The 19,968-nt window shown below is 39.8% G+C and overlaps 1 protein-coding gene across 3 annotated transcripts in view; it reads right to left on the minus strand.

Annotated features, from left to right (window-relative positions):
- The window catches only part of COL4A5 (collagen type IV alpha 5 chain), a 77,726-nt gene that overhangs the window by 18,192 nt on the left and 39,566 nt on the right, over positions 1-19,968 (minus strand). For all 3 annotated transcript variants that reach the window (XM_069867682.1, XM_069867684.1, XM_069867683.1), the window contains exons 16-36: positions 18,064-18,108; positions 17,910-17,963; positions 17,686-17,727; positions 17,103-17,235; positions 16,155-16,328; positions 15,363-15,446; positions 14,029-14,121; positions 13,369-13,439; positions 13,033-13,224; positions 12,420-12,588; positions 11,665-11,757; positions 11,470-11,574; positions 10,764-10,861; positions 10,350-10,500; positions 9,579-9,692; positions 5,823-5,990; positions 4,826-4,915; positions 3,878-4,027; positions 2,522-2,620; positions 1,444-1,533; positions 610-749 (exon numbers count right to left, since the gene is read on the minus strand). In XM_069867682.1, the coding sequence (XP_069723783.1) occupies positions 610-749; positions 1,444-1,533; positions 2,522-2,620; positions 3,878-4,027; positions 4,826-4,915; positions 5,823-5,990; positions 9,579-9,692; positions 10,350-10,500; positions 10,764-10,861; positions 11,470-11,574; positions 11,665-11,757; positions 12,420-12,588; positions 13,033-13,224; positions 13,369-13,439; positions 14,029-14,121; positions 15,363-15,446; positions 16,155-16,328; positions 17,103-17,235; positions 17,686-17,727; positions 17,910-17,963; positions 18,064-18,108 (2,355 nt within the window). The remainder of the gene's footprint in view (positions 1-609; positions 750-1,443; positions 1,534-2,521; positions 2,621-3,877; positions 4,028-4,825; positions 4,916-5,822; positions 5,991-9,578; positions 9,693-10,349; positions 10,501-10,763; positions 10,862-11,469; positions 11,575-11,664; positions 11,758-12,419; positions 12,589-13,032; positions 13,225-13,368; positions 13,440-14,028; positions 14,122-15,362; positions 15,447-16,154; positions 16,329-17,102; positions 17,236-17,685; positions 17,728-17,909; positions 17,964-18,063; positions 18,109-19,968) is intronic.

A 19,968-nucleotide genomic window follows, 5' to 3' on the forward strand; every position in this document is an offset into this window, starting at 1 on the left:
GATAATCCAGAAAAAAAGGAGACATCTGTGGAGCTTTAGTCATGCAATGCTTTTGCTAAATTACTGCTACTCAACATCAATTGTAAGGTGTCAGCAAAGGCCACTAGATATTCCTTAGGTCTTTTTGTCACTTTTTGTGGGTGACAGACAGGATGCAAATGTTCTGTATAGACATAAAAATTTTAAGCAGCAGTAACCATGATATATCAGCTCCTTAGTAATTTACTCTTAAATGCATCTTGTCTTCATTTCGTATAATCAGCTACATAATTAGGCATGGGAACAATGACACTAATTGTATAAATCCCTGCCAAAACATCAGAGGGTATCACAGTATACACGAAGCCACTAACTGAACTCAACTTGAAAGGTGCGGTAAGCAATCTTCTTTAACCAGATCAAATTATATATAAATATTTTCACTTTTAAAATTAGAAATATTTTCTCCTACCTGAAAAGGACAAACCAGCCAAGCCCGTTTGTTATTAATATATTTATATATGTATTTACAGTTATACATTATATATATAGAGTTAGGGTTAAAACAGAAGTCAACATAGAATCTAATTTCTGCATGGAATTTTCTATCGCAGAATTTCATAAATGCACCTTTGGTCCAGGGAGACCAGGAATACCGATGCTTGGAAGACCAGGGTCACCTTTCTCCCCTTTCAATCCAGGAAATCCTGCAGGTCCAGGCTGCCCTGGACGTCCTGTTATTCCTTGGCTGCCTTTAATCCCCGGGGGACCTATCCAAAAGATAAAATACAAGTTCTATAAATACAAATAAAACTTTGGCAGTGGTTTAGAGAAATCACTTCAATTACAGCAACTGAACTAGAAAGGACTAACAAACTGTCTGGCTGGATTTGAACACCTAATGTGTTTTTTATTTTTAAAAACACACTAAAATAATTATCTAAAATCTCTCCTGGCTTTTTGTGTGACATTTATAAGGTTTCTTTCTTAATTTACACAAATCCAAATATCTCTTTGTAGTATGCTAGGCACAATGGTCTGGAATTTCTGTTTCAGTGATCTTTCTACATAACAGCATTAGCTTTCTCCTCCCCCTTTTGCTTGTGCCTGATGTCTGTCTCCTGGCAGGTGAGTTTACAGAATCACCTTTTTTCTGAACTGTCAGGGAGTGGAATCTGAGAAACCAGATCTGAAAGTTAGAAAATATACATCATTCTGCTTCCAACATCTGTAGTCACTTTAAAATAATAAGTATTTACAATACATTTGCTATTTGCATTTTCTGTTTTAACGGGTATTTCTAATTTCTTATGCAGTTATGTATTTCTCAACAAATATATATGTAGGGCTTTATGTATTCCTCATCTGCATATAATAATAACTGCACACGAGTATATCCAGTTTTATACTCTATAAAGGGAAAACATGAGCCAAATGAAGGAAAATACAAGCAGAGAAACAAACCTGGAAGGCCCATTTCTCCCATGGCACCTTTTAACCCTGGAGGTCCTGTTGGTCCTGGCTGCCCGGGAAGCCCTGTTTCTCCCTTGATGCCTAGGAAAGTTGCATTTTCAGTTAATTAATGGCAATAATTAAAAGTTCCTGATACTTATGCATCCTCATAAGAATACACTTTTTATCTAATTACAAAAGCAATGAATTTGGAGTTGCTCTAGGCCTCGTGCTGCTCCTACGTGTTTTTTCACACCCACTTATAGTGAAATATTAAACATCTTCAGTTTGTTCCAAGCCAAGATTTGATCAGAGCAATTTCTTTGTTTTGACAATTAGTCTAATGAAATGGGTCAAATATCAGTCCATGATTTGGTAACCATCTGAAACAATCTAGTACTGGAGTCACCTGGTGTCTCACGCGTTGTTCTGTAGAGCAAACACATCTCTCCCATCTGCAACAGGTATTTAGTAGCTTCTAGTATGGATTTAAACACGATCTACAATTCTTAAACCAGTTTGAGTCCTGGGTGGTTAAAAAAATTCCCCAAGCCTAATAAGATATTTAGAGCAAGACCTACTTTAGACACAGTGAGCAAAGATTCAAAATTTCAGATAAATTGTCATAGCTGTATGAAAAAGCGGTGCAGAACAGAATTTGTATCCCTGATCCTTACAATACTTGAAAGCAAAGATGTGGCATTCAGACAGCTTTTGCAATATATTTATTTGGTTGTTTGCAAAGTATAATGACTAATAATATAATAAACTACAAAACAGGCAAGTCCTGTTGGCAGATCCTGCAGTCATGGTGCTTGTTTAAGTGGCAAGCACTTTTCCAGTCATCCTAAAAGCTATCCTAATCTTCACTGGGATCAGTTTAAAACTGCTTTTGGGTCTGTTAGAAGAGAGCAAAAAGCATGCTGTTTGGATAACAATTTTAAACGTATCAAAACTGAGTTGCAGCTTTAAGTGTAAATCCCTAGGCTTTAGGTAGATACACCTGAATTAACATCCCAATCCCATGCGATAAAAATGCATGCAAAGTTTTAAACATCAAAACTGTCCATCTGAGGCTTTGTTTACTTACCTGGCAATCCTGGCACACCTGGTGGGCCACTAAATCCTGGTGGGCCTGGGTCACCTGGAAGACCTTGATAACCTTTCTGTCCTGGTAAACCAGGGATACCTCAAAGGAGAAAGGTACTTTTTAATATTTTAATTATTACTACTATTTCTACTGCTGTATGCTTTCTTTCACATTAAGAGATCAGATGTAGTTAAAGGTGAATAAAAATCCAAAGAAGGATTTTTCTTCTGTAAATATAATTCCCTCTACATTAGCAAAGAGAAGCATCACAGAACACAAAAGATTGCTTCTGGAAAGTTTAAAATTACTACAGAACAGGAACAATGAAAGTAAGCAGAGGAGAAAGTAACTTTATGACTAGTTCCAATATATTTCACTCAGCAGGGACTGTCTTTTCAGATGTGCAGACTCCACACTAACCTCTATATATTCACCCAGACTATTTATATGCATTTCATCGCATTGTTACACTTTGGAACTGATATGCTAAAAAGTAATGCAGTTTCTTTAGCAGCTTTTTATAATTTCTGTGTGATATTATCCCACACAATCACTCTGTGCTGCCCTGCAGGCATAAATCTGCCCTCTACAGCTCTTAGTTAACAGTGGGAGAAAAAAAACCCCAAAACACTAAGTGCCTTCAGATCCTACCTAGGCTTCACAGAAATTAACGCTGTAGATAAATTAGCACAATAATGGCTGGGTCAACATTAGAGAAAGACATTCTGGTTCTCATTAGGGTAGCATATTTTTACTCTTCTTGAGGCTAAACTAGAGTTCAAAGGAGACATCAGAAACCTTCAGGGGGATAAGAGGGAAGCAAGAAAGGGAGAGAGATAAGAGAGACTTGAGTGAATGGAGAAAACCTTCCAGGCTGACAGTTGCCCAAAGTAGAAACAGACACACAGATGACGTTTAGCTCAGGGGAGGGTAACCTTAGAGAAATACCCAAATGGAGAACCTGGTGATGTATGAGCAGATGACCACGAGCAAAGGCCCAAGGGCCTGTGAGGCAGCAGGAATGCAGCCAGCACAACCACCACTATATCTCATCATGCTTAAGAACAACACCCAGAAGAGTGAATCTTAATCCTGCTGAAAGCACCTTAGTGTTATTACAATATCGCCATATGCTAAGTAAAAGTAACAGTTAAGGAACAAGGGCACTGCAAGCTAACCATACAGAGCAACTTAAGTCATAGAACCACTTAAAAAAAAAGCCTAGAATAATAAAACTTTAAGCCACTGTTTATTTTTTTCTGTAAGAATGAATGAAGTGGAATGGATTCAGGTACAGGTTGCTGTTATCTGTAGAGGACAAACCACCTCCCCGTAGCCACATGCAAACTTCTGTACCTGGAACACCCGGCTCGCCTTTTTCTCCTTTTGCTCCTAGCTGTTTCGGATCAACTTTTCCAGGTGGACCTGGCAGGCCTGCTTCACCTTTGACGCCTTTCTGTCCTACTGGGCCAGGGGGCCCCTGCGGACCAGGCAATCCAGTGTTACCTACAGCAGGGACAGACAACACAACGGGAAAAAATATAATCCTTCAGGGAGGCTCATATATTTGTAATGCTTGTTTTTACATAGGGAGTCCATGAAGTTGCAATTCACTGAACTATCGGTCTTATGCAAGGTTTTCCACAGCATCTTAAGATCTAGAACAAAGCTGAGTGAGCAGACTGCGTGAGGATGTCTGTACGCTGCTGTCTGTCGGCTCTGGCCAGTCCAGCTCAGACGAAGCCGCTGTCTGTACGACCCACATCGAGAGAGCTCCCAGAGCCCCACCACACTGTGCCACTAGCACAGAGGAGCCACAACACATACAGCACCTTCAGATTCACAGCCTTCCTGTTCTTGGGAGAGGGGTGGGTTTTATTCTACCGAACTCTTTCAAAATTAATTTCCACTGAGGGCTGGGAAAATGTAGATAGAACAGTTTCTCTGTGATACCTACAGAGCTGATTCTGGATGACTCCACACCCCAAAGCTACTGATTTTCTCCTTTCTGCTGCTTAAAGCAGATTTTACAACATACTTCAGAAATATTGCCCTACTTCAATGCCATCAATCCAAAGGTAATGTTTAAAAAATAGCTAGCATATTATGACATCAATTAAAAAAAGAAGGATGGAATGCTATGACTTAAAACTGCAAAGCCTTTCTGAACATTGGCACTGTCAAAAGAAGATAATCGGAGCAGTAATGAAGATCTAGATGTTGGTATTACAAAGCCTCTTTCCACACAGCACATGGAAAGCAGCATTCTGCATTCTCTTCAGGGGCAGAGAAAACAAACATTACCTTTCAAGCCAGGAAGGCCATTTCTTCCAGGAGTTCCTGGAGGTCCTGGAGGCCCAGGAGCTCCCATGACACCCATTTCACCTTTGGCACCTAAATGCATTGAAACACCATGGTTATTCTGAAAAAAAACCTCCTCAAAACCTCTAGTACTTTACTTTCACTTCCCTGCATCTCCACAGTATTTATTAAGCAGCACATTCATACAAAGCCTGTGTTAAGAGAATTACAAGCACTCAGTTATTGTAGAGATATTAATCAGATAAAATGACCACTTGAAAATGGTACCAAATTTTCCACAGTTAAGTCATAGAAAGAAAATTTGCAGTGCACTCTTCTTTTAGGTGGAAAGCATATTTATATCTCAAATAAGTTTAGTTCCCTGGTTTGAATACTAAATACCTGTTTGAAAGCAAACTTGAATTTACTAAAAGCCAAAAAGACAATCAGAAATATACTACTTTTAGAACATTTTGTATTGACCCCTTCATCCGAAGACAGATATTCTCAAAATTCAGTTTTGAGATTTCTGTTCTGAAGGGTGAAACAGACTATCTTAACTGAATAGTCTAATGCACAAAATAAGGAGATTAACATTTAAAGCTATGCATTAGATCCAATTGATAGCATTTGTAATTGTTTCCTTTAAACGAATTCTATTTCTACATTTCAGGAGTGACTAGAAAAGAGAAAATCAGAAAATAAATTAGGCAAGTGTCATAATGATGATCGAAGTCACATTTGAAAGTTATGAAACAGTAACAGGGAAAAAATTTGAAGCAAGATACAAGGAAGCGCAGGGAGGTGACAAAGATTTTAATGCAGCTATTTTTTAAATAGTTTTATTTTTAAAAGTATGAAATAAAATGGTTACACGTGTCCAACTTTAAATAGACAGGACAAACACCAAAGCTTATTAAGCCAGTGAGTCAAAGCATAAAGAGCATCCAACTGTAACTACAGTTTGGTCTCTGTCCACAGGTAAAATATGTGAACTTACCTGGAAATCCAGGTATTCCATCCCGGCCAGGTGGTCCAGGTGAACCCTGAGGCCCTGGGAGACCAGGAGGTCCCGGATATCCTGGGGCTCCTTGGTCACCTGGAGGACCAGGAACGTCGAAGCCCGGAGGACCTGGATCCCCTTTCTCCCCTGGAATGCCCTGGAGCCCTAGAAAAAGTTGTTAAGATACAATCTTTAAGCAAAAAGTAAGGCAAGGCTAATATCTGTGCGTATCTAGGCATAACACTGAGGAATATCTAAGCTTTATCTGTGGTCCATTCCTAGCACTGATGAAAACCCTGCAAATCTTCTTAAGCCAGTGTTTTTAATGGTCTCCAGGCATTAAAAAGGCCACATTTTCCCAAAGAGAAGCATTCCTAAAATATTACCAAGTAGTTGCAAATGCAATTCAAAAAATCTCAAAAGGAAAACAACTCTCATCAACAACCCTTTAAGTCTGATTAATAAAAGAAAACCCCAAGATTGATTAGACTGGTTTGTAATTTATCACTAATTATCAAAATTCTTACAAGTATAATTCCATTAATGATTCAGTTTTACTACACTCTAAGATAACATCAGCTAAATATTTTTTGAAGGATAGCAAAATTCTGCATTACCTTTCCCTGAATGAAAATTACAAATTGTCAAAATACATTCAAGATTTTTTAAGGCTAATGATACTGAGCTTGAGGCTCTGCTGAAGCAAGCAGACAGTGCATTGTATTAGAGAAGATTCTCATTCTGGAAACAGAGCTGACAAAAAATTATTATGCTTAAATCTGAAATTAAGAAAAGGCTTTGGTAAAAAAAAAAAAAAACAACACAGTACCTGGGGAACCTGAGGTTCAAAAGCCAACGAGTTAGAGCTCATCAGGAAGTTGAGACAGGTAGCAGTAAGGAGTTGTAATAGTCGTTAAGTTAGGAAACAAAATAAAGCACGTACAGATTAGAACAAAGAAAAAATCTACCCTAAAGTTACTGAAAACAGTTCTATGTACAAAGAGGACGACACTAATGCAGGTAAGAGAAACCAGACTGCAAGGAAACTTGGAGGTCTTTCTCAAAGTGCAACCACCACTGTATGCAGAAACAAGAAACTCTTGTGAGATATTTTCAAATATAAATATCACATCTTAAAAATAAAATTATTTTTCCTTCTCTCCTTGTCTAGTCTCCTTTCTAAACTGTTCCTTAAGACAAAACTGTCACTACTAGGTACTGGCTTGGACACCTTCTGAACACCAGAGTATATCCTACCAATCAGCTTCTTGTTGATTGGCATCACGCTCTGGTCTCTCCAAGCAGGAGTTTTCAAAAGATGGTGCTTCTTTATAACACAAAACTCTCTTTTTTTCCTCTCCATTCTTCCATATCTATCCAGCAGATTTACAGTGTTACATCTACAGAGAGAGTATATGGCATGATACACGCCCTAGCACTCTCTACGGAGATTACGACAACCACCTCAGAGTAACTCCAAGGCAGTATTTCTCTAATTCTGTAACGGTGACTCCTTCTCTTAACTGTACAAACAAGTTTAAGAGTGATGTCATGATGTGTTCTCTGCACACTAAAAAAGCAGATCAAGTTTTCTTGACTGCATAGGCCGTAAACTTCCATTTATCTAATGATAAGCATGCTCCTCTTCAGCAGCGGCTCATCACCTCATTAAACCATGGTGGCATCTGCCTGCAACTGCATACTTTGCAGAGCAAAACCAGCACCAGAGGATGCACAGAGCCTACACACACTCTGTGTTTAACCTATCATCGAGTGGGAAAGAAAAATAAGAAAATAATATATAATCCAGAAATAGGCCGAACTCCATGATAAAGATACTTTTTTTCAAATAGAAATCCATTCTAATTGAATTTCTGCTTCTCAAAAATGTAACCGTATCATAATTTGAACACCACAGACAACACAATAAATTCTGAAGTAACTTGTTACACATTTAAAAACTATTTGAAGAAATGGTGGTGCATGGAAAGGAAATTCTGAACAGGGAAATCCTTTCAAGAATTTTCCAAATTACCTTAAAAACAGGGCCCCAGAAACTTTACCCTAATGTTACATAAAGGAACAGAATCAAAACAGCCTACTAAAACAACAGGAATAGGAGACAGGAATGTAAGACATGCTGCACAAAACAGGCAAGGAGCAGTGTCAAGGGAAATAACAAGGACTTCTCAAGTGGGACCTTCAACCATGCACTAGATTTCAGAGCCACCATGCAGTTAGAAGCCACAGTGGTTAGTTTGTACAGATGTGAAGAGCAAAAATATAAGCAGTTTAAATCCACAAACTCTAGTAATAATTATGCACTTGCCAAAATTGGTATTTTGCAGAATAGATCAGTGATCACGTGAAATCGAACAGTGGCTAATTCCAGAAGAGATGTTAAGGGAAGACAAAATAACATGCTTTGGATGAAATATTCAGACTCATAACTAATATATCCCCCCCCAACACATACCTGTGGTGCCTTCTGCTCAAGTTCAGCCTCAAGGGCAACCATAGGTTCAGGATGGTATAAGGAAGCACAGTAAGCCAGGCAGAGGGCCCACCTGCTGGCTCAGGGAACCTCTGTGCGTATTGTCCAGACCCCTTCTGTCCCTAGCTCTTAATCCTGAACACATTCAAGGCTTGCTAGTGCAGGGACCACACGTTCCTTTCCCCACTGGGAAACTTGTGAAAAAATGTACTTAAACAGAACCCACTCACGCCTTATGGATGTGAGTAGAACTCAAACTCCATGGGCCTACTTACTCAAGGGTTTCCCTGCCTTCAAATTAAGCACTTTGCCGGCTCTCAGCTCACAGTTCATAAAGATCTGAATATGATCAACCCACCTGTGACCCATGGTCTTACTGTTGGCCAGGAATTTTTCAGCATGCATTGCAAACAATGTCAGAACTAGTGCTGACATACAAATTCAACGAGTGCAGCTCACTAACATGCAGCATAAACAGTCACGCAGGCATGGCAAGAACCAGATGGGTTTTAAAATGTTTCAGTGGCTGGCATGCTCAAGTCCACAGAGAGCTTTCACACTGTGGTGACTGCCGCGCATTTGCAGTTGGTGCACAGCAAGCCCATGAGGGGGAAAACTGATTTCCCTAAACAAACATTGTGAATAGAATGATGTACATGCACACATATGTGCCCTTTGAGCACAGAGATGGAGCAAGTTCATGTCTTCATCAGTCACCAGTCATTTTAAACAAAGGACAATCAAACTCCTTTCAGGGACATATTCCTATTGCCACTATCCTTAAATTCTGCTTTGTCAGTCTGCTTTAAATCTATCAGGAATCATGAAATTTGCTCAGTTTGCAGAAAAATAGGGTGTGAGGGAATCAGGAATCTCAGATCTTGGAGGTATCTCTAAGAGGAATTCTAAAGCTCTTTTCCAGGCGTGCTTATGACAAGCTGAGTGTGTATGACCTCTTACTGACAGGCTTTTGTTAAAACAGTATCACATCACTACTTGGAGAACATTTTCTCCTCTGCAAAATAATGAACCTGCTAGTTTGGAATAGTCATGCTTTCTTCTGCAATTCCACTTACAATTTCAGTAAAAAAAACATGATGTACCAAGTCCTGCCTGCTTGGCTGGCAAGACAGCTGAGCTAATAGGTGTGAAGTCTCTATCCTTCCTTCCCTATCTGTTCGGTGGGACCTTCACTGTCCTGTGTACCTGCTTGGCGTTTGCCAGAAATAACCTAAGGTTACAACTGCCGCAAGTTTTACCTGGGGGGCCAACCGGACCCGGAGGTCCTGGAGATCCAGGTGGACCTTGACCACCAATGCCAGGGATGCCTGGTGGGCCTGGGAGTCCGGGTGGTCCACTTGGTCCAGGGTCACCTAAAAGAACACTCTTGTTTAGTTAGATAGTGAACGCAGTCCAGAAATACTTGCTTTCAGAAGCAGAGTGCCTGGACATTGTAGTCGAAATCTTGTCCTTGTGTGTAAACAAATATGGATCTGACACAGAATAAAACCCCACTTCAGAGGCTATTTCTGAAAGCCAGAGATCTGTCCTCACTCTCTGCAGAATGCATGCATTTTATATTCCTCAGCTATACAGACGGGTCATTGCTTCACAATCTAAATCAAACTCAACAAATGCTCTCCAGAAAACCAGGTATGTTCTACAGTTCAATGCAGACAATGACTAACAACAGGAATCCGTGAATTGCTAACCCTCTGCATGTTGAGGCATAGTGTATCTAAATGACCATTATTCTACTGAAAAGGTTTTACCCACATATTAACATGATTTGTCTTTAGAATACGGACTTTCAGATACTGACTCACAGGTTGGTATTTACTCCCTTGGTTGCTTGTCTTTCAAGAACACAAGCTTCCATTCACACAGGTGTCTCTGATTTGGAAAAAATGGACTCTGAAGTAATTGCTGCAAAATCAGCACTGCTTGTGTTTACCTGCCCTATGACTTCCAGAGCATCTACGTTTTCTAAGGTTTAATAGGGAACAGAAAATTGAAGAAGTTTTTCATACCTTTGGGCCCTGGAGTTCCATCAAAACCTGCCCGTCCTGGAAGACCAGGGCTTCCTGGGAAGCCAGGATCACCTTTAGGTCCTTGAAGTCCTTTTGTGCCTGGTGGTCCTGGAGGCCCAGGTGGACCTGGAACTCCAAATCCACGATCCCCCTGTAAAAAAATTAACAAATTTTATAAAATGGGTTGTTTGTAAGTTTAGCCTCTCCTAAAAACATTCAAGTAGCAAAGAAAAAACTCCCACCATCTCAGAGTTCAATTTCTTTTCTCCTACCCTCACTCAAACCTCAAGTAAAAAACGTGACTTCCCTGTGACATCCCCACCATCAAAAGCTGATGAAAGGTGAAACCCTCCCCACTGACACAGAAGAATCTGTAAGAAAGTGAAGTTTTATATTAAACAAGCAAACACAGACCTTCTGTCCTGGGAAACCAGGTGGTCCAGGAGGTCCATCTAGACCAGGGCGACCTGGAGTTCCTGGAGCTCCGGGAGGGCCTGGAGTCCCTGGGAAACCTACACACAACATGGAGGTTAGGGCAGCAGAGGAGAGGACACCAGAGAACATTAGAACAACTCTAACAAAAACACTTAGAGCCCAAGACAGTTCATCTCTGAAAAGAGGTTCTGTGCTAGCTTAACCATGTTTGAGGGGCACCCGTTTGGCTGAGAGAACTTTTGAGTACACAATCTTTGCCACAGAGGATCTCTGGGGCTCCTCTCAGAGGATGGCATTCCACATGCTGTGTGCTCTAACAAAGATTACAAGCAGTTCGCATCAGAAACATTAACATCTCAAGGCGATATATGGTGAAAATTCATTGATTCAAGCTCAAACATTCATAATTTCCCAAGTTTTACCTATTTGTTTTGGTATCCTTGGCTTACTGAAAAGTGTAAGGTGCCATGAAGGTGTAGTACAGTGAACAGAGGAATAAGAGCTCAGCAGGATTTTTCCTGCTACTTCTGAAACTATAATATTATAAAGACCTATAAATTCAAGGCAAACATTTTCTTTAAGTATTCTAGAAATATAAATAAACTCACTATGAAAAAGTGAAGACACACCCCTCTACGTCTCCTTTTACAGCCAGTACAATACAGTAACACAGCTGTAAACATACCTTTTGGGCCTGGTGGACCTGGAAGTCCAATGCCAGGAATACCTGGCTCTCCCTTTGCACCTGGGATGCCAGATAAGCCATGCTGACCTGGCTGACCAGGATCTCCTGTAGAAAGAAGAAAATCAACACGGTTATCAAGAATCAGTCAGAATAAAAAGCTCTTGGAATTCCTTGGATACTTAGTCACTGCTTTACCTGGAAGACCTGGGTCACCATTTCTTCCTGGAGGACCAGGGGGACCAGGAACTCCTGGTTCTGTAATAGTCTGGCCAGGATCACCTTTTGGACCTAAAATAAAAAAGAAGAAATATGTATCACTCAGTATGAGGTTCTTTTCTGTTTTTCTTTCAGCAGACAAAGACACTAGCCACATCCCAAACTTATAAAGAACTTCAACACCAGCAAAACACTACCCAACAGGCGATCTGCCCTTGAGACCCACACAGCACTTACAAGCAGAGAAGCATTTTTTAATGTTAACACAGTTTTCCTGAAAAGTTATTTTTTTTAAGCTTCCTCCTAGGTACCATCACATGAACAGTATTTTCCATAGCTGACACCAGCACAACCTGATCAGGATCTGTGTAGTTGACAAGAAGTAACAAAAGCAAACTTGTTCAAAGCAAACTCTTGTTTTCAAAAACTGTTGTAGTTGCAGTATTATTAAGCACGAGCCAGACAGTGCATTTCCACTGTAATCAGTTGAGAAGGAGAAGCTTCTCTAGAGGTCAGAGCAGAAAAGTGAGTCATGTGGCTACAGTAATATAGTACAAATTTTGCTAATTTAGCAATTTTGTGATGACCTTCAATAGGGGAGCTTATACATACTTGGTCTTGCAACACCTTTGGGAAAAGCTGAAAAGCAGCATGATGTTCTGAGAACTATCTGGAGCAAAAGGACAGAACTTGATTTTGCAGCTTTGTTCAACAGCACACAGAGACCAACTCACCAGGAACTCCAGGAGGCCCTGGACGGCCTGATACACCTTGGATGCCCTTCTCACCAGGTGGACCTTGTGGACCAAAACCAGGAGGTCCAGGAAGTCCTTTGTCTCCAGGAAGACCTGGTATTCCTGGATCACCTGGAATACCCATTTCTCCTTTGAACGCAACACTGCCCTGAAAAAAACAAAGAGCAGGATGGGAAAGAGCAACATGTATTTACTAGCAAAGGAGTGAAGTCTTTCATTGCTTCTGTTTTGAAACTCTATGGCAGTTTCCATCCATCTACTTCTCAAGCTGCCTACATTTTACTAACACGGTAGATAACGTCTAAACCTGGCTACATAATTCCTCACATTACAGAGATGAAACATAGACAATGGCAGAAAGGACCATCTGACACAACCCAGGAGAATTCTCAGCATATTTTCAGAGGCACTGACAGATTGAGAGAGTACTTCTGTGTATCATCACTAGACTGGCAACTATTGAAAAGAATTACTGCATTAGTCACATTCAGAAAAAAGTGCATTTGCCAGTCCTCTTAGCTACACTACATCAAACACATCTAGGACTTCCCAAACATCTGTCCAGTCAAAGACAGCGTAAAATGGAACTCACAGGTTCTCCTTTAGGGCCAGGTAGGCCTGGCAGTCCATCTCGTCCAGGAACGCCATCTATGCCAGGAAGACCTGGAGGACCTGGGAAGCCAGGGTCTCCTTTGTCACCCTTCATTCTTGGAGAAGTCAGGACATCCCCTGGGTCTCCTTTCGGACCAGGTCTCCCTGGAGCACCTGGAAGCCCTGGGAATCCCTGAAGAGGAAGGAAAAAAACAGAAAAGGCATTCAGTATTCAGTTTGGCACAATTGAAGAATTAAACGTTCAAGCTAGTTATGGACAAACATTCAAGATAAATGACACACTGCTTCCCTACCAGAACATAACACCACCACTTACTGGTGGCCCTACAAGGCCAGTTAATCCAGGAAGCCCCTTTTCACCTTTTGGTCCAGGAAAACCAGGAGAACCTGCGTGGTGCAGAAAGACATAAAAGAAAACCATAAAACTCTAGAAGCTGTAAATATCAAGCATGCTGTTTGCATAAGATAATAGCTATGCTGTCTTAAAACCAGGCAAGGTTTAGTCTGATTTTTTTTAGAGAGCTTGATTTCATTTGAGCAGAACAAAATTTGCAACTCTAAGCTCAATCAGTAGTGTCAAAAAATATCACACTTCTAAAAAAGCTCCAGCTCCTCTGTCATTTCCAGAATAGCAAGTAGTAGAAGTTAATTTCTCTTTCAGTGAAATCTATAGCAGATCATAAACCTTCAAAACGCAGAATGCTTGCAAGTCTGTCTTTGATCAGAGAATTGTTTTTGAAAGACCTGATTTGCAAAAAAATGAGTGATTGTTTTACACGTACCCCATCTGTTTCTTCCTAACTCTCCGCAACTGTGCAAAATAGGACATGCATCAACTTTATACTGGAGCTGACAACCATGCATTTGAATTTGTACACAATACACAGATATATCATTAGCATTATACACACATACTTGGCTATAAAAGTGACTTCACAGAACTTATTAAGCAAAACAGTGACAGCTACAGCCTCACCTGGACTACCTGGAGGCCCTGGTGGTCCTCTCTCCCCAGGCGGCCCAGTTATTCCAGTTCCTATGCAATTGAAGCACGTGTCCCCTTGATCACCTAAAAAGATTTGCATTGAAAAAGCACACTTGAGCATCAGATCTTAGAAAAAAATGAAAAGAATTCAGCACAACAGCGACTGTTTTCTTGCTGCTGATCTACAACAGCAACTTTTATAACTATTTTACGTAATTATATGATTGCTTAAATATTAGAAGGCTTCCCCATGAAGGACAGACTGAAGTGTTTCTGGTTACTAGGCATAAGAAACCCAATATCAGATGTGATTAAGATTTATTTACAATAGTGCAAAATATATTAAACCAAAACAAATGTTTTCAATAATAATAAAAAATACTGTGGACTTTTTTTTGCACAGCAAAAGTCCTCTTCTAAAGTAGGTACTTGACACTTCAAACTGCAACTCTAAAACACTTACTAAAATCCCAAACTTTAATTAAGCTCCAAGAGTGCAAAACAAATACTGGGAATATTTCACTGATTTGACAATAGGCTAGAACTTATTTTATTTAAAAGAAAAAAAAAAAAGAAAAAATAATTATTTGCAGAAGTTTAGGAATTTCCTTCACATACAGATGTTTCTGACATTCGTGAATGTAGTATTTAAATATTTCACGTAGGTTAATTAACCCTTATAATCTCCATGAGGAAGGAATATGGTTTGGAAGGGGCACAAAAATAAGTGAGATGCCCAAAGTCATCTAGGATGTCCATGGCTGAGCTAGGAAAAGATTCTCACTTACCTATATCAGCATCCTCATTGCAAGATTGTCTTTTTGGAAACAAGGATACACATTAAAGATGTATTTCTTTTGCTTATCAAACAAACAAACTCATTATAGATTGACCAACTCAAATTAGGAATCTTGCATCTATAATTTCAATACTGCTTTCCATAAAAAAATGTCAAATTTATTCATGAAGTAAGTATAAAACTTTTTCACATAGAGTTGGCAAGCGCTGTTACAAAACACTTAATTCTATCTACCCGGGAGGCATTCATAAACCTGAAGTTCCATTTTACTTCAGTCACGATGCATGCTAGGGCCTACCCCAACATTGGTTGTACCCTGACTCACTTTGATATTCCTGTGCTTTAACACTAGATGAGGGGCTATGCTATGTCCAAACAAACCAGCGTTCTCACTCAGAAACAGAAAATATTTGCACTCAACTCTACTGGCAACAGACACTGATTATCCCTATTTAATGCAGGTTTTACGCTGTTAAATAAGCTTTAGCAAAGAGAGAAAAAAAACAAGATAGCCATGACACTGCACCTTTTTGGCCTCGCTCCCCTATAAAGCCTTGTTGTCCTGGAATTCCTGGAGGACCTGGTGGGCCCTGTTCACATATCCCTTCACCTAAGGAAAATTGGGAGAAGTTTAATGATCGGTTTGTGTTAAGCAGGCATGATAAATACTTACATGTATTCAGTAAAATAAAAGAGTTATTAAAATAAAAGAATGGATATTCTAATATAGCCACACAATCACAGACCAAAGGTTTTGACAATTCAGACAGAGGATTGCTAACGAAAACCCACCAATGTAATTCAGACTCAAAAGGAAACAATCCATGATATTGCACAATGGTCATCAGTTCTCGCTTGCAATCTTACCCATCTCCCACTAACTCCCACTGCCTGCACACTTCCATCTCTACACTACGTTCTGCTGTCCAGCCTTATATCATAAAAGCACATCTATGAAATATCAGTGAGGGGTCTTAAGATGCCAGCGCCATCTCGAAGCTTGATTCCTCCCTGAACCGTGTTAGTTCCGATAAGTCACAGTAAGGCTCGCTTGGGGCAGAAGGAGATCTGATAAAACCAAACTGCAACACACACCATTGAATTTCCAAATTCAATGCCCTTAAGGCTAGATCTAGAAATGTCCTGGTCTGCAATGGGAATGACTTGGAGAACATATACAAATAGTTTGAAATCTTATGGGCTGCAGCTGCTGATAAACTACATCTGTGGAAGTAGAATTTAAAAAAAATTAAAAAAGAATGAATGTCAAAGTTATTCAGACTCTTCTACCTGCTATGTCTCTGTGGTCATCGCTTACCAGCAGGAACAGATGGTGCAGGTGGCCCTGGGGGACCTGGTGGCCCTGGAGGTCCTCGTGGTCCATCAGGTCCTGGTTGCCCAGGAATAGAAACACCAGGTAAACCCGGATCTCCCTTCTGTCCTCTCTCACCAGGTAAGCCAGGTGGGCCAGGAGGTCCAACAGTAGTGATCCCTAAGATAGGAAGAACTTACTTGAGTGCTCAGAGATTTAAATCACCTTTTTGCATGAATGACAATGATATACAATGAATACATGCTATAGATAAGACTTTCCATGAAAGTAATCGATAATATTTCTCTAACATAATCAAACTACATGTTGATGCGCAGTGTTTGACATATGCAACATTTGACATTTTCAGGTATTTCTGCTTGAAAAAATGACCTGAAACTCAAGCAGTAAATTTATGAAGGAAAAAAAAAACAAAACCAAAACAGTAGTAAATGAAAGGAAGTATGGATGGAAAAATAACTTTTACAACCGGCAACATTAGAATAATAATGTTGTTCTTTGTGCATGCACAAGGCAAATAGAAGTTTCACTGCTCACTGTCACTGTAAACACAGCTCATCTCTTCCTCCAGTATCAGCCAATGTACAGAAGAGACTAGGTTTGGTGACCAGGTACCAGATTTCTGGTACATAATACTTTCTCTGTGGAATAGAACGGACAGCATAGAGATAAAGACCATGAAGGTAGTATCTGTTTGACAGCCTTGATGATTAGCATCCTCTGTTCACCACAGCAGGGGCAATGAATGTTCAGAATTTCTCACATTATCCCCATAAGCTAAGTGTCACCCCCAAAGCTCAAAGGTGGCTCTAAATAGTTCTGCCTTCACTTTCTGCTTAGTCCAGCTCTCAAAAGGAGTGTTGAAAGACTGCGAAGCTAAATAAACATTCATACATTTGAGCACGGAGCTTCTTCTAATGCTTGTTCTCCTACCTGGAGAACCTGGCAAGCCAGGGGGGCCCGGCCTGCCAGAGAATCCACGCTCTCCTTTGGCTCCTGGAAGTCCCGGCAATCCTTTGCTACCTTTTGGTCCCACTGCTGCATCAATGCCTGGTCTTGAAATGACCTGTAAATATTTCATGTTCAAGTGAAACAACTTGCTAAGAAAAGAGTGGAATGGTAAAGAGATTGGTGGGAGGAAAGGTTTGACATATTTTGAACCTTGAATGAATGATGCTTTCCTGCTACACTGAATTACCAGGTAAAATTCCAGTAAAGAGCACCTCCCATAGGAAGCACTTTTCCTGCCAAACCAACATGGTTACAACAGGCTTCAGTGAAGCTGACTGCTTCTGCTCATCTGAGGTTATAGTCTAGCCTTCTGTTTGTAACCTAGCAAATCCTAGAGCACAGAATCTAGCTCGAAAGAAGGAAACAATTGTTTCTGTTAGCAAATATATGAAATCTTCACTGATTCTGTCATTGTTATACCCAGCGATGGGACTCAGTTACCCAAGAACTATGAGACAACACTGTCAACCAAATGCAGAAAGAAAAGAAAAGATCAGCAACTTACAATTCCAGGAGGACCAGGGGGACCAATGTCACCTTTTTCACCCTACCAATGAAATTAAAAGCATTCTTTACACTGTGCATTAGTACATAATAAAGTTATTGCAAATAGTCCTCAACACTGTAACAGCACGGACAACGCAATTACTGCTCAGCCAGCACTGAACTCAGTGATGGCAGATTCTCAATTGCTATTATAGCAATAATGAGAAAAAACACCTGACATACCTTTTCACCATCTCTTCCTGGAGCACCATTTATTCCAGGCCCACCAGGTAAACCCTTCAAGAAAAGAGAAATATAATCACACTCAGATTTTCCCCATATCAGAAGAAAAGCTTATAAGGAATCTGCTTAGATTAGAAATGTATGAGTTACTCACATCCCTACCAGGCTGACCAGGTTCTCCATCTTTGCCAGGCTTTCCCTTCAAAGACATAACAAGCATTGAGATAAAATGCTTCAGAAGTGAAGAACTCTTATGGAAATAGTGTTACTTATTTCCCTTTTTCCAGTAAACCAAACTTTCTCTAGAATACAGTCCCTGTGACAAACAGGTCAGAGACATCAAGCGAGTATAATCAATGGAGTTATCTAAACTGGGGTTTTGATTTTGAAAACCAAAGCAACCTTTATTTTAACATCAGGTAAATACTTTATTTGGAAAACAGATCCTAACTCTCTAATACTTCATTAGAAAATTAGTATAAAACGACTGGTGAAACTAAATAAAAATATTTTTGTGTTTGAACTTCTCTCTCCTTTAAATAAATGCAATTTTCTGAAGAATAGTATCAACAAAAATACTACAATTCTGCTCAAAGAAGAGACTTCTAAAACCCATATATTCTTGCTGAACAGATCTGCCATTGTTGCAACAACAGTAGTGCAAGCTTCACTTCGTTCCAGAGTATTCACTGGGCAAGACAAATACAACTTTATTGTTAGCATTACAGAAGCAGTATGTATGGGGGAACACCTGCTGGAACATAATTAGAATAGGCAATTATGTCTGACCACAGCATCAAGATCAACTCTCAGTCCCTGAGAAACTGATAATAAGACCTGACATATACAGTGTATTAGATTATAGTGCGATTTGTGAATTCTTTATTATTAGTGACAAGTTCTGACTCTCAAAAATGAGGTTTTAAGATTTCCTATGAATTTGTAGAACTACATGTTTGATTACCAGTGACATTTTTATGAGTATATCTGAATTGGGTTTGAGGCCCTCAGAATCACAGAGAGCCCTAAAAGGCATTCTTAGAGTAACTTAATAGCAAAATTGTCCTTTAAAGTATGCAGTATGCCCAAGTTCAGAGTAATAAAAGAGAACAAAAATGTTGCTAACCAAGCTTTTGTCAAAAGGCATCTGCTGTATCCCCCCAGGATTGTTATCCCTTCAGATCTTTGCAAATTTATGTGCTTCCCATTTACTTTTGCAGAGAGAAGCATCTTGGAAAATACAATTCAAAAACCACTCAAAATATAATGAGAATTTTGGCTTTATAAAGCTGCCTCATTTCTTAGGTTCTTTAAAGAAGACAAATCAAAGCCCTCGTATATCTCAGCATCTTAGAAGGGTTTTATCTAGAATACCAAACATTTGTTTCCATTGTATTTATTTCTTATCGAAATTTGAAAACCTATTAACATGTTTCTAAATAGTGTTTCTATATTGTCCAATCAACCTGAGCAAGCCTTGTGTCTTGGTTTTCAAAAAGGCACATTATGTTGATGCAATTATGGGTTCGGTAGCTGTGAAAGTGAAAATACCAAATGCTTTGAGCTGGTAGCAGCTTATTTTTACTTTGCTGGTCCAGCCCATGTTATTTACATCCTATTTCTTAGCACTTCTACGATCTTCCTCAGCTTTTCTGAGCTGTGATATTCAGGATGAATTTGAGTTGAGACAGGAACAAAGTGACTCACATTATCCTCAGACGCAGCCATCCTGACTTGTCCCTAGATAGCACATAAACTAAAGTAGCCTCTTGTGAAGCGACAAATGGACTTTTGGTCTTAATGCAGTGTTCAGAGACTTGGTTTTGTGACTGACCTCAGAAGTAATCCCACTGAGAATGCGTTTACATAGACCAGCTTAAATATGTATCAATCTCGCGCTGCTGGCCAACCCAGTGCCAAGCAAAGTGAATGAAGACCCTCTCTAGGAGGAAACAGAACTGCTGCTTCAGTCAAACAGTTCAACAACTTTGAAGAAGGTTGCCATGTGTAACTAAATCGCGTAATTCAAATTAGTTTCTCCTGCCCCCAAATCCAAGAT

The sequence above is a fragment of the Phaenicophaeus curvirostris genome, chromosome 13, assembly GCF_032191515.1.
Source record: "Phaenicophaeus curvirostris isolate KB17595 chromosome 13, BPBGC_Pcur_1.0, whole genome shotgun sequence".
NCBI lineage: Eukaryota > Metazoa > Chordata > Aves > Cuculiformes > Cuculidae > Phaenicophaeus > Phaenicophaeus curvirostris.